General features: G+C 38.5%; 1 protein-coding gene across 5 annotated transcripts in view; it reads left to right on the top strand.

The window, feature by feature from the left end:
- LOC143020052 (uncharacterized protein KIAA0513) overlaps positions 1-12,372 on the top strand; it is a 49,289-nt gene that overhangs the window by 17,762 nt on the left and 19,155 nt on the right. For 3 of the 5 annotated variants that reach the window (XM_076176221.1, XM_076176219.1, XM_076176220.1), the window contains exons 5-6: positions 315-449; positions 5,029-5,133. The exons of 1 other annotated variant lie outside the window; for it this stretch is intronic. In XM_076176221.1, the coding sequence (XP_076032336.1) occupies positions 315-449; positions 5,029-5,133 (240 nt within the window). The remainder of the gene's footprint in view (positions 1-314; positions 450-5,028; positions 5,134-12,372) is intronic. One more of the 5 variants, XM_076176222.1, reaches the window with a different exon arrangement.

Below are 12,372 nucleotides of genomic sequence, written 5' to 3'. Positions count from 1 at the left end.
TCATAATTAGGTTGACACACTTTTTCCAACTTAATGCTTTTAGCTGTAAGATAGGTGGCTAGACATGGGAGAGAGCCTCACCCTTTCTACTCCCATCACACACTGTATAAATTGAAAACAAGAGCTCTGCATGTGAATGATAATGCATGATTAACATTCATGACTACTACAAAAGATAAGAACCAGAATTAAATATCTAAAGATAAAGAAAAAGCTACTGAATTGGAGACATAATTCATGTGTGTTAAAGTTTATGTTGAAATAATTAAGCTCTATTAACAGATTAAGCTAAAGGGTAAACAATAATGTAATAGGGACAACAGAAGACCCAGAGGCTAAGGATGTTGTGGACCGAGGAAGTGTTTGTGTCTCGAGCAGGTCGAACCAGTCTCTCTTCTCCCTTCAGGCCACAGGGCCTGATCCATATGATAAATTGAGGTACAAAACAGGTCAGTGAAATGGGAATGTACCAAATAATTGCATGTTTTTAGAGCTGATGATAGCACGATGTAGCATGTCAAACATACAAGTACAGGTCCACATTTGATTATCCAACATTCTTAGTTCTTGAAGCATGCTGGTTCATATAGGTTTCCAGTTTATTAAAGGTTTATGTTAAGTTCTGATAATCGGTACAATAGGACAATTTTAATAATTCATGGACAAAACCTCATCCATTCTCATCCACCTCAGCAGCCATTCATGCATGTGCATGAACACATGTTGTAGTATCAGCCATGAATATTCAAGTTCACACTTATGAATAACGTTCATATTATTCAAATTGCATGATTACATGTCTGGCACTTCGATAATGTCTTATTACCTGATGTGATGGAAGAGGTAGAGATTTTAAAGCCACCATATACATAGAATATTAATTTATTAAGTGCAAATGTATCATTGTCCTCTTTCATTTGGTGGTACAGATGGGAATAAAAGGAAAGAGATAGCCAGTATGTTTGTGAGAATCAAGATAGATGTGTTAGCAATAAGGGAAATTAAGTTGAAAGGGAAGGGTGCTAGTAAGTCAAAAGTGAATGTGGATAAAAACAGTGATGAGGTGCACAAAGGAAGAGGATGGGAGAGAGTTGGGAGTCTTAGAGTAGAGAAGAGGGGGGAAGTGGATAGTTTTAAGTGTTTGGAGTTGCACGTGGCAGGAAAAGGAGTGGGAGTTGAGATGAACTGTTAAGTGAGGAAGCAAGTAAATGTCTTGGAAGATTGAAAAATGTCATGAGGGATAGGCATCTAGGAATAGATGCAAAGAGAAGACTATTTGTATATGAATGGGTGATTGTGCCTATGATACTGTAAGAGGCAGTGACTTGGAATTTAAGAGAGGCAGAAAGGAGAAGTTTAAATGTGTCCGAGATGAATTCAGTGAGAAATGAAGAGATGAGAATGAGAGTGGAAGTAGAAAGGGAGCTGGCAGATGGGACTGATGAAAGATCATTGGGATGGTTTGGGCATGTGGGAAGAAAAATTAACAAAAAGAGTGTGGAAAGCAAAGGAGGAAGGGGTGAACTTGATGGGACTGAGAATGAGATATATAGATGGAGCTTTGAGCAATAGGGTAATGTCTATTCGACAGGGAAGGGAAAAGGCAGAGGATAGGTGTGAGTGGAGAATGGTTGTGTTTGATTATTTGATGTAGTCTGAAAGGATTTTTCCATCTTCTCTATTTTCTACATGAGGGGATGAGAAGAGTCAGTGTGTAAATGAAGTGACCATGCTGTGGATGTACTGTACATGTATGTGTATATATATATATAATGTGTGTATGTGTGTGTGTATTTACCTAGTTGTATTATACGGGGAGGGAGCTATGACCAGTCTTTGTATTCTTCAGCATCAAGTTTGTTCTTAAATTCTTGAATAGTATTTGCACACACTGTTGCCTCATCTAATTTATTCCATATATCCTCCACTCTGTGGGAAGCTATTCTTTTTCAGGTCTATAACTATCCTTTTTGAGTTTCTTTTCATGTCCTCTTGTTTTTCACTTGTCCCACTTTGATAAATCATCTCTATCTAGAGCTTCCATTCCTTTCATAATTCTGTAAATAGTAGATATCCTCTTTCTCTTCTTTATTCCAGGGTTGGGTAGTTCCAGTTTGGACAATCTTTGTTTTTATATCAATTTGGAGGGTGTTGGTGCCATCTTTGTCATTGCTCTTTGTATTCTTTCTAAATTCTTTATATTTCTTTTTAGTACTGGGTGTCCATAGTGTTGCAGCAAACTCCAATCTTGGTCTTACCAGTGTAGCTAATATTTCTTTACCATTTCCTCATCCAAATAGTCAAAAGCCACTTTCATGGACCTTAGTAAATGGAAGGTTTCTCTGACTATTTTGTTGATATGCTTGTCTGGTGACATGTCTTTGCTGATAATTACTCCTAGGTCCCTTTCTAAGCTCACTTTTTTGACTTCTTCACCAATTTTGTATTTCCTTGATATTCTAGTTTTACTTTTTCCAAACTCCACTATACTACATTTCTTGATGTTAAAGTTCACCTCTCACTTTTAACTCCATTGTGTTGTACAGACGTGAATTCACAGAGCAATGTTTCTGTAAATGGAATGCTGCTGCTGCTGCATATCTTGGACCTACATCGGGTAGTTGATGGCAGAGAAAGCAATACAAAGAGCGTTAACATAGCAGTAGAAGATGTGATGCTAAGGCAACAGCAGCAAAACAGATGTCTTCCAGGATGGTTAACCACTTCCATACGGTGACGCTTACGTAGGCGTCATGAGGAGCAAGTGGGTACGCGATGATGCCGACATCGGCGTCTTGATTATATTTATTGTAGTCGTACCTACGTAACCTCCATTCTCTCTAAACTGGCTTCATCATATTTTCTATGGTTATCAAAATTCACAGGTGAAAGAGAACGAACGATTGAGCACTGACTTTATTTTTTATAATGCGATTATTATGACGCAACATCGCACGTCGGGCAGCTAATGCTGCCAGACGTGCGATGTGCCCCGGAGTGAAGAGGTTAAAGGACTATGACATGGGAGATAGGGGAGATGAAGAATAGGATGATCTTGGGATCAAGGGTGGGGTGTGGTGTGAATGTGATGGATGGATGTACAGAATATGTGAGATGAGGCGTTTTGGGCGTAGGTAATGTAGGAGATACTTGATAGGAGTATGAGTGGCCACACCAATGTGAAGGAAAGAAGGATGTCTGACAGTGGGTGAGTAAAATACTTTTATTTTTTGTGTGAGACAGCTTACATATATATATTGTAGGAGAAACGTAAACACCAGACTCAATGAAGGAGGTTCATTTTATTGCCCACAGCTGCAACTGGGATAGTGTTAGGAACTGCACTGCTGGGGTGTGCCTAGTTCCTCCCTTGCCAACTACTTTTGTCATTTATTAAAATGAATACAGTGTACCAGCATTTACAATAAAGTGTGTTCATACATTCTCACAAACTTTAATACACTTGATCAATTCATCCACATGTGTCCGCCCATAAGTATGTTCATATACAGCCACCACAAAAATTCTTGGGACCTAGCCAAGTTATTAGCATGGAAAAAGTGTACCAGGTTATTTTGCATATCTCCCTCTATGTGGTAAGATTTTTCTAGCCATTTGCATCTGGCAACTTGTCTGGCATCCAGGCCCTTCAAGAGGGGGGTGCAGCCGGTGCACTGCACCATGGCCCATAAGAGTCTAGTGGCCCATGAATATCAAAATTGAAAATTGAAATTGGCAATTATGCATGAATTTTTATTGTTGCTTTGAATCTGATAGGGATTTCCACATGCCAAATATTTTAGCGACAGCCAACATACACGATTTCTAATCTCAGAACATATAATATGGTGCAACACAATCATCTAGATATGACTAGTGTTGGAAAGGGGGCCCAGAAATTATCTCGCACCAGCACATTTTGTTCCTCTTGGTGGGATCTTTCCATCACTGTTGTTGTAGGTAAACCATTCAGTGTCATTCTTGATGTATTTACTTAATTGTAGGTAAATACATCAAGAATGACACTAAATGGTGTTGCTCCGACCTCAAGTGCATAAAAGTGCATGTTGTTTTGTTGAGACTCATTATTGTTATTAATATTTTTTATTCATTTATTTTATTTATTTATTTATTATTATTTTTTTTTTTCTCTCTCTCAAAGTGTTGATCTAGTTGGTTCTTCATTTCTGAATGAAGAAAAGGCTCATATCATGGCCTGGAGGCAGGAGAATGTCTCCACAAAGGAAACTTGTTCTTCCTCTGGCAAAAGCAAAAGTACACTCATGCACCTTCTTGCAGCAGGTCATGGGCTCCCGCCAAACATTGTTCTGTCCTACACACCTGTCCCTGGTAAGCTACAGAAAGGTACTCCAAGACAATCCACCAAATTCCCTACATCATATTTTCTCATACATCAGTCCTACATCAAGCAAGACTGACACTAGCATAACTAGGTTCAGGCCATCACCCAACTTTAAAGCAGTACCAACAAAGAACAGGCCTGGCTACAGAATCAGACTGTCCTAGATGCAACCAACACACAGAAGATACTGAGCCTTATACTACACTGCCTCACACTGAAATTTCCAGGCAACATGATGTTATTTCTTCCCTGAGTGACTTATGGGCCTGCCCAGTAGTCATTACTGGCTACCTGGGAGTCAAGAGTCTCTTACAAGAAAAACCTGGAGACACAGATAGATTGATTGATCATCATTGCATTGTGACTCCCCTCCTCAGTGACTCAAAATTTTAAGATACAGATGAGAATAACACCCCCTCATGCTGTGCTATCCCTTATCTATTCACAATCTGCTTGCATTCATTCCTATCTTTTGCACTCTCTTGTTTTTGATTGACAGACATCCCATATGGTTATGTAGTTCTGCAATAATATAATACTTTAAGAGTATTACTAGTGGCAAGACAAGTTTCTTTAAAAGTAGGAGATCTTTTCTTTGTTATATTGCTGCTAATGAATGTAGAAAAGATTAACAAGAGTAATCCTGAACTCTCATTTTGGTCCAGAGGCAACAAGTAGCGGGTCTCCGAGTGATGGGGATGGTCTTGGCCACAGCACTAGTCTGGACTCTAGTGATTCAGATCCTCACAAGAAGCTCTGGATCAGATCAGGTATAGCCTTTGAGTGTGAGCAATAATGTTATTCTTGTTAGTGTTTCATGTTAATGAATGTGCATTTATGAAACTTAGTGTATTTGCTTCATTTTTATTACTACTCAAGATTCTATGTTATTAGAAGGATGTATCTCATGTTATGGAAGTTGATGAATTTTAGTGTAAAAAAATGATTATAGTGTAGTATTATTGTTTCACATGAGTGATATGGTTGACGGGAGAGAAAATATATTATAGGATTAGATTAGCTTTTAAGGAGCATTGTATTGGATGTTTTTATTTTTCCCAACAATAGAAGGACTTACAGGTAAGATGCATTGACCTAATGCAGGTTAGACAAGTTTTCCTCCAAGTTTTTATCTTGAAAAAGCTTTGCCTAGCCCCTGGACTTAGGCTGGAGCAAAGCTAGCCTTGCCCTAGTCATAGGCCTTAGGCCCTAGACCAACATAGGCTAGTGGCAAGAATTATCTATACCTCTTCCCTTGTCTTTTATATAACTAGATAGCCCTCCTACACTCTGACTCAGTTTGTTATGTCTTGCCCATTTTTTCTTGGTGGTGACTGAGTGGTCCATTGAGGTTCAACATTTCTGTATTCATGAAATACTGGGAATTATGACATCAGTATTCCTTACATGATGTGTGCCTGAATAACCACTGCCTTCTTTCCATTATGTTCTGTCATGTCACATCACACAAGGACTTTTTTTCTCTGGATTGTAACGTAAAAAACATGTTTTCCTATATGCATTATTTTCTCTTTAATATTATGAGATTTTCATGTTTTCTTTAGAAAGATTTTAGAGTTTGATTCTGCATTACTTTTCTGTACAAAACAACTGAACATATTTCAAGATGTTGGTATGCATAGAATGAAAAGAATTATTACTTCCTGATAAAAGACTTGCTCCCTAGCTTGTTTTTTTCATGGCTTCACTGATTGTCACTTACCATTTGTAATGAAATTAACTGGTATCAGTGACATCTTTGATTTCTTATTACATATGTCAAATTCAATAACTTATGCCTTGTCACATGCTTGATATTGTTCAGAATTGTTACTTATGGGACTGCATTAGATTTGTTCTTCATACTTTAGTTTGACACTTATGAATGCTCGCTGGCTTAGTGGGTTAGGGCGTTGTTACTTGCAGCTAAGGTTGTGATGATGATGGTGGACCATCAAACCCTGTTTGGAGCAAATTTAAGTAAAGCCATGGTTTATTAAAGTCCATCCTACAAAGTCCTCTGTATGAGGCATCATCCTAGCTTTCTGATAGGGGAGCTCGTGACATTAAACTAAATCATCATCATCAATCACTTTAGTTTGGTATAGAAACCAGCTCTTAATTATTAGGGAGACACTGGTTTTTAGTTTTCAGTGTTTCAGAGATGGGGTCTCAATAATATTTACTACACTGTTCAGCTTTGCCTGGGACCAGAGACTGGTACCTGCAAGTAGTGGTCCTGCAAAATGAAAATCGGAATAATCTCTTTGGTGTTCATCTTCAAAACCAGTCAACATCCTCACTTCTGAACATTTTTAGAAGCTCTGCCATGGGATTCGAACCCTGACCCGTGCGTCCATAATCATGAAGTCAAGAAGCTAGCAACCGAGCTACGTGTGAGGGTTCAAAAGGACACGTAGCTTGGTTGCTAGCGTCTTGACTTCATGATTATGGATGCACGGGTCAGGGTTTGAATCCCATGGCAGAGCTTCTAAAAATTTTCAATCTGTCTTTAACATACACGTCCTCACTTCTGTCTGGAGATGTGACCCCAAGTAATTGACACTCTGTCTCCAGACTAGGCCCAAGATCTCTGTGTCAGTATCAGCTGTATTTCCTTCACCCTGTCACATGAAAGTTGACAATTAGTGACTGCTCCCCACACCATGCTACCATGAGCTGGAGATATAGAAACAGTCCCACACCGATGCAGCACTGACAGCAGTCCAATTTCCTGCCATATGACCCCAAATACCTAAAGCTATCCACTTCCTCCAGTCTCTTTCCTTTGAGACTTACCACCAAATTATTGCCATCCTCTCCCTTTGTACATCTCATCTTTTACCCACATTTACTTTTAACTCTCTTCTATTGCATACCCTTACAAAACTCCAGCACAAACTCCCTTAACCACATCAGTATAGGTCAAATTCTTGCGTGCAGTATCAGCTGCTATATGTACACTGTATTACACTACTTGTATTATAACATATAAACTCACTGCTGTATTACTCATTCTCTTTTATTGTGATTAATAATAAACACAGAAAACGTGATCAAACCAGTTCACAGAATCCAGGGGTAACTCGTGTACAAAAAAAAAAATATATATATATATATATATATATATATCTATGTGTGTGTGTGTGTATATATATATATATATATATATATATATATATATATATATAATATATATATGTATATATATATATATATATATATATATATACACATATATTTATACACACACACACTCAAGACACCGATGCTGACATCCTCGTGTACCCACTTGCACCTCATGATGCCTACATAGGTGTTATCATACCGAAGTGGTTAATCCCCCCTAGCCCTGCCACAAGTGCATTGTTGTCAGCAAACAACAACTGGCTCACCTCCCACTTTTCTCCATTTTCTTTAATCATCTCTAACCCCCTGCCCATTACCCTCATATTTACCTCTTGCATCACCCTATCTATGTGCACATTGAACAGCCATGGCAACATGACACATCCCTGATGCAGTCCCACCTTGACCTCACACCACTTGCTCTCTCCATTTCCTATTCCAACACAAGCTCTAATACTTTTGTAAAAACTCTTGACTGCCTTTAACATCTTTCCCCTAATTGCCATCTATATGCAAAACTTTCCACAGTGCCTTTCTGTCCACCCTATCATAAGCCTTTTCCAAATTCATAAAGGCCCAGAAAATATCCTTACCTTTTCCTAAAGCTTGCTTACATATCTGTCTTACCACAAAACTCTTATCCATACAGCACCTACCTGTCCTAAGCCCACACTGTTCCTCACCAATTACTCCCTCTGTTCCTTTCCTAATCCACTCAATTAAAACCCTCCCATAAGCCTTCCCAACTACACTCAACAAACTCATCCCTTTGAAACTACTATTCTCACATTTGTCCCTTAGACACACATTAAGCAACTTCACTAGCCAGTCCAATATTACTTTACCTCCCTTCTTCTGACACCCCACATGACACCCATCTAACCCAGGTGCCTAACCTGCTCTCATCATTTTGATAACTACTTAGACCTCGTCTTTTCTTATTTCTCCTCCATTTTCCTCACCCGTCACTGTCATTTTCTTAGTGCCTCCCACTGCTATCACCACTCCCTATCCTCCACATTAGCATACATACATATACCAAAGGCTTTTTCCCCCTTACACAGGGGGGGGTAGCCAAAAAGAAAAAGGCAAAGAAATCAATCCCACCCATTTCATTTCCCATATATTCCACTCCCCTCCACCCTCCTCCCTCCCTTCTATCTTGGCACCTCCTGGTGCTAATGTGGGAGCTGCTAATGTGGGTTATGACCCTTATTAGCAGCTCCCTAAAATATTCTGCCCATCTTCCCCTCACTGCCTTGTCTTCCATTGTCATCTCTCCATCTGCACCTTTTACCTTTTCTTATCTACTTGATTCACCTCCCCTTCCTCTCTCAACCTCCTACCAAAACATCTTTTTATTACTTTCAAAAACTTGTCATACTCATCCCCCATTTTACCTCTTCCCTCCTTTTTGCCTCCTTTTTCTTATGTTTTGCTTGTCTTCTTTTTTCTTTGTACCTCTCATATGTTTCTCTAATCCTACTTTGCAACCAGTCTGTGAATGCTTGTTTCTTTTCTTCAACAATCTTCTTCACTTCATCATCCCACCACCCAATACCCTTCCTTTTATTCCCTCCCATCCTCCTTGTTCCACACACTGTCTTTGCACATCTTGTTACTCCCTCTTTGAAACATCTCCATTCCTCAATTCCTACTCAATCCTTCACCATCTCCCACACTTCTCTCAGCTTCTTGTACTTTTTGCTCCATTTCTCATTTCAACATTTTATTCTAAGCATCTTACCTTCTCTCCTTTTCCTCTTTCTCCATCCTCAACTTACCCTTCACCAAAGAATTATATGATATTCCCCCACTATCTCTCCAAGGAACATGGACATCCAAAACTCTTTATAAGCCAGTATCACAAACCAGCACAATAGTGAATTCATGTGAAAGGATTGTGAAAGATCTATGGACCATGTGTTTAAAGAGATGAACATTCTGACAAACAGTCAGTTTGGTTTCAGATTTAGAGGGTCATGTGTGTCGATCCTTTTAACCACTTCCATACGGTGACGCCTACATAGGCGTCATGAGGAGCAAGTGGGTACACTATGATGCCGACATTGGCGTCTTGATTATATTTATTGTAGTCGTACCTACGTAACCTCCAGTCTCTCTAAACTGGCTTCATCATATTTTCTATGGTTATCCAAACTCACGGGTGAAAGAGAACGAATGATTGAGCCCTGACTTAATTTTTTATAATGTGATTATTATGATGCAACATCGCACGTCGGGTAGCTAATGCTGCCAGACGTGCAGTGTGCCCCAGAGTGAAGAGGTTAAGCTTTTACTTGAGAGCGATTGATGCACTGCAAGAGAGGGGTTGGTGGACAGTATGTACCTCAGTCTAGAGAAGGTATTTGGTAAAGTACCTCACAATCAACTTGTGTGGAAACTTGACCACATTGGAGGACTGAGTGACAAACTACTTTAATGGATGAAAGACTTTTTGAAGGAAGGATATGTGGAGACAGTAGTAAAGGATAAGATGTCAAGATGGAGAACAGTAATGAGTGGAGTTTCACAAGGTTCAGTGCTTGCACCAATAATATTTCTCATCTATGCCAATGACATGATGGAAGGAACAGCAAGCTATACCAACATGTTTGCAGATGACACAAAAATCATGTGAAAAGTTAAAAACATGGGGGGTGGTAGACTTGCAAAAAGATCTAGACATTATTTTTGCATGGAGCCAAGAATGGGAAATGAAGTTCAATATAAAAAAATGCAAAGTACAGGAAATGGGCAATAGTGACAAAAGGCAAAAGGTCATCCTTAAACTATTCCTTGGGAAGTGAACTTGTTATAGTGTCATGACACTCTTAAGCTTAATTACCTTAGTAAAGTTTGCCCTAATTAATGAGTGTTGTGGTAAAGTAAACAATAGGTTTTTCAAATCAGATGGGAGAAGAAAATATACTGAACATCTACCATTTTACATTTTTTTTTTTTTTTTTTATAAAATCTTACTTATTCTTAAATGGGACAATTAAGTATGAAAAAGCATTTACAAACAAAACACATTATTATCTAGGTAGGAAGTGAGCAACAGAGACTAACACTTCATATAATAATTCACTTTACTTGTTTATTGCATATTTTCTTTTACAATTTTCACTTTAAGTTATTATCTGTAAAAAAAAATATATATTGGAGAAGGTATACTACCTAGTTATGATGGTGATTTTGTATAACAATCACTTCCAAGAGTATTTTGACAATAGTGTAGAACAATTGGCTAAGAGATGATATAAAAGTTTGACGATTTGATTCAGGCTGGGGCATTGTTGGGTAAGGACAATGATGAACCAACTTCAAGACATGATGTGTCCTACCATCACATTCACGATTGACTAAGAGCTGATATAGAGGGTTGGCAGAAGAATTGACAAAAGATTGTGATGGGACTTTCTGTCATGTTCATGATTGGCTAAGAGCCGATATAGGTGGTCAACAAGGAATCGACATAAGACAGTGACAACCTTCCATCCCATTCATGCAAAATGAAAATCAGAATAATCTCCGTTGTGCTCATCTTCAAAACCTGTCAACAAACTCACCTCTGTCTGGAGGTATGGCTCCAAGTAATTGGGGCCTCTGCTCTTTCTATCTTTACACTTTTCTCAACCCCTCAACTTCTTAGCTACCATGTACCCCTCAGGGTGTGCTTATATATTTGTGTGGGCATGATGTCAATTAAGGAATATGTTAGGGTCGTTCTAGCCCTTCCCTTGCTTATATAAGCAAGATTGAGAGAATACAAAGGGCAGTAACCAAACTGGTCCCCAGCCTGGCAGATACCATATGGGGAAGGACTAAAGGTACTGGGTCTGCCAACTTTGAAAGATCAAAGAGAAAGAGGTGACATGATTACAGTATTCAGGTCACTAAAGGGGATAGATTGCATTGATAGAAGAGATCTGATTAAAGATGGGAGGGCTTTAAGAGGTCATGGAAGTAAATTAAGATCACATGTCAAAAAGATGTGAAGAAATACAGTTTTCCATATAGATGTATGAATATGTGGAATAGCTTAGAAGGTGATATAGCCCAAGCTCAAACAATACATGAGTTCAAATCTAAATATGATAATTGGAAATCAAAGATATATCTAAGTTGGAACCGTACATGAATTTAAGTCTTTGTTAGAAAATTAGAGAATAGAAGAGGGGACCCAGCAAGCGTTGCTCCTTTCCTGTATATTACAATCAAGTAGATACACATTCAAATCAAGGTTCATTCAGAATGTCACTCCTGCTTTTTCCGCTGTCACATCTCCACTATATGACTCGTGGGCTTTCTTGCCATATGTACAAAACATACTTTTCTATCACACTTGCGGGCATGCGAGACTTCAAATCTTACTTCTCTATATTCAGTACATTTGTATCTACACTACTTATAATTATGTATTTAGATTTAGTTTATAATGTTAATTTATCTTATTCACATAAATCTATACAAATTGTATTATTTTTATAATCAAGCAAAAATGTGACAAAAAACAAAATAGAAGACAGTGTGTCACCTGACAGACATATCAGCAGGGTTGTGGGAGAGACATATGGACTACTGCAGAAGATTGAAATGGTGTACCACTATATAGATGAAGACATGACAAAAAAAACTCATCAAAACTGTGATACATCTAAGACTGGAATATGTCAGTAGTATGGTCCTTACACAGAGTGAAGGATATAAGAAAACTGGAAACCTTAGGATGAATATAAGGTAAACTACTGAAATTGATAGAAAACTTCTTGCATGGAAGAAAAATGAGAGTAGTGCTCAGAGATAAGAGTTCTGCTTGAGAAGAGGCGATTAGTGGAGTTCCACAAGGATCAGTATTGGCTCCAATAATGTTTGTT

Source organism: Oratosquilla oratoria, chromosome 38, assembly GCF_046742065.1.
Source record: "Oratosquilla oratoria isolate Oo_2021 chromosome 38, ASM4674206v1, whole genome shotgun sequence".
Taxonomy (NCBI): domain Eukaryota; kingdom Metazoa; phylum Arthropoda; class Malacostraca; order Stomatopoda; family Squillidae; genus Oratosquilla; species Oratosquilla oratoria.
Note: the sequence above shows the minus strand (reverse complement) of the source record. Positions and strands in the feature narration are given on the sequence as shown.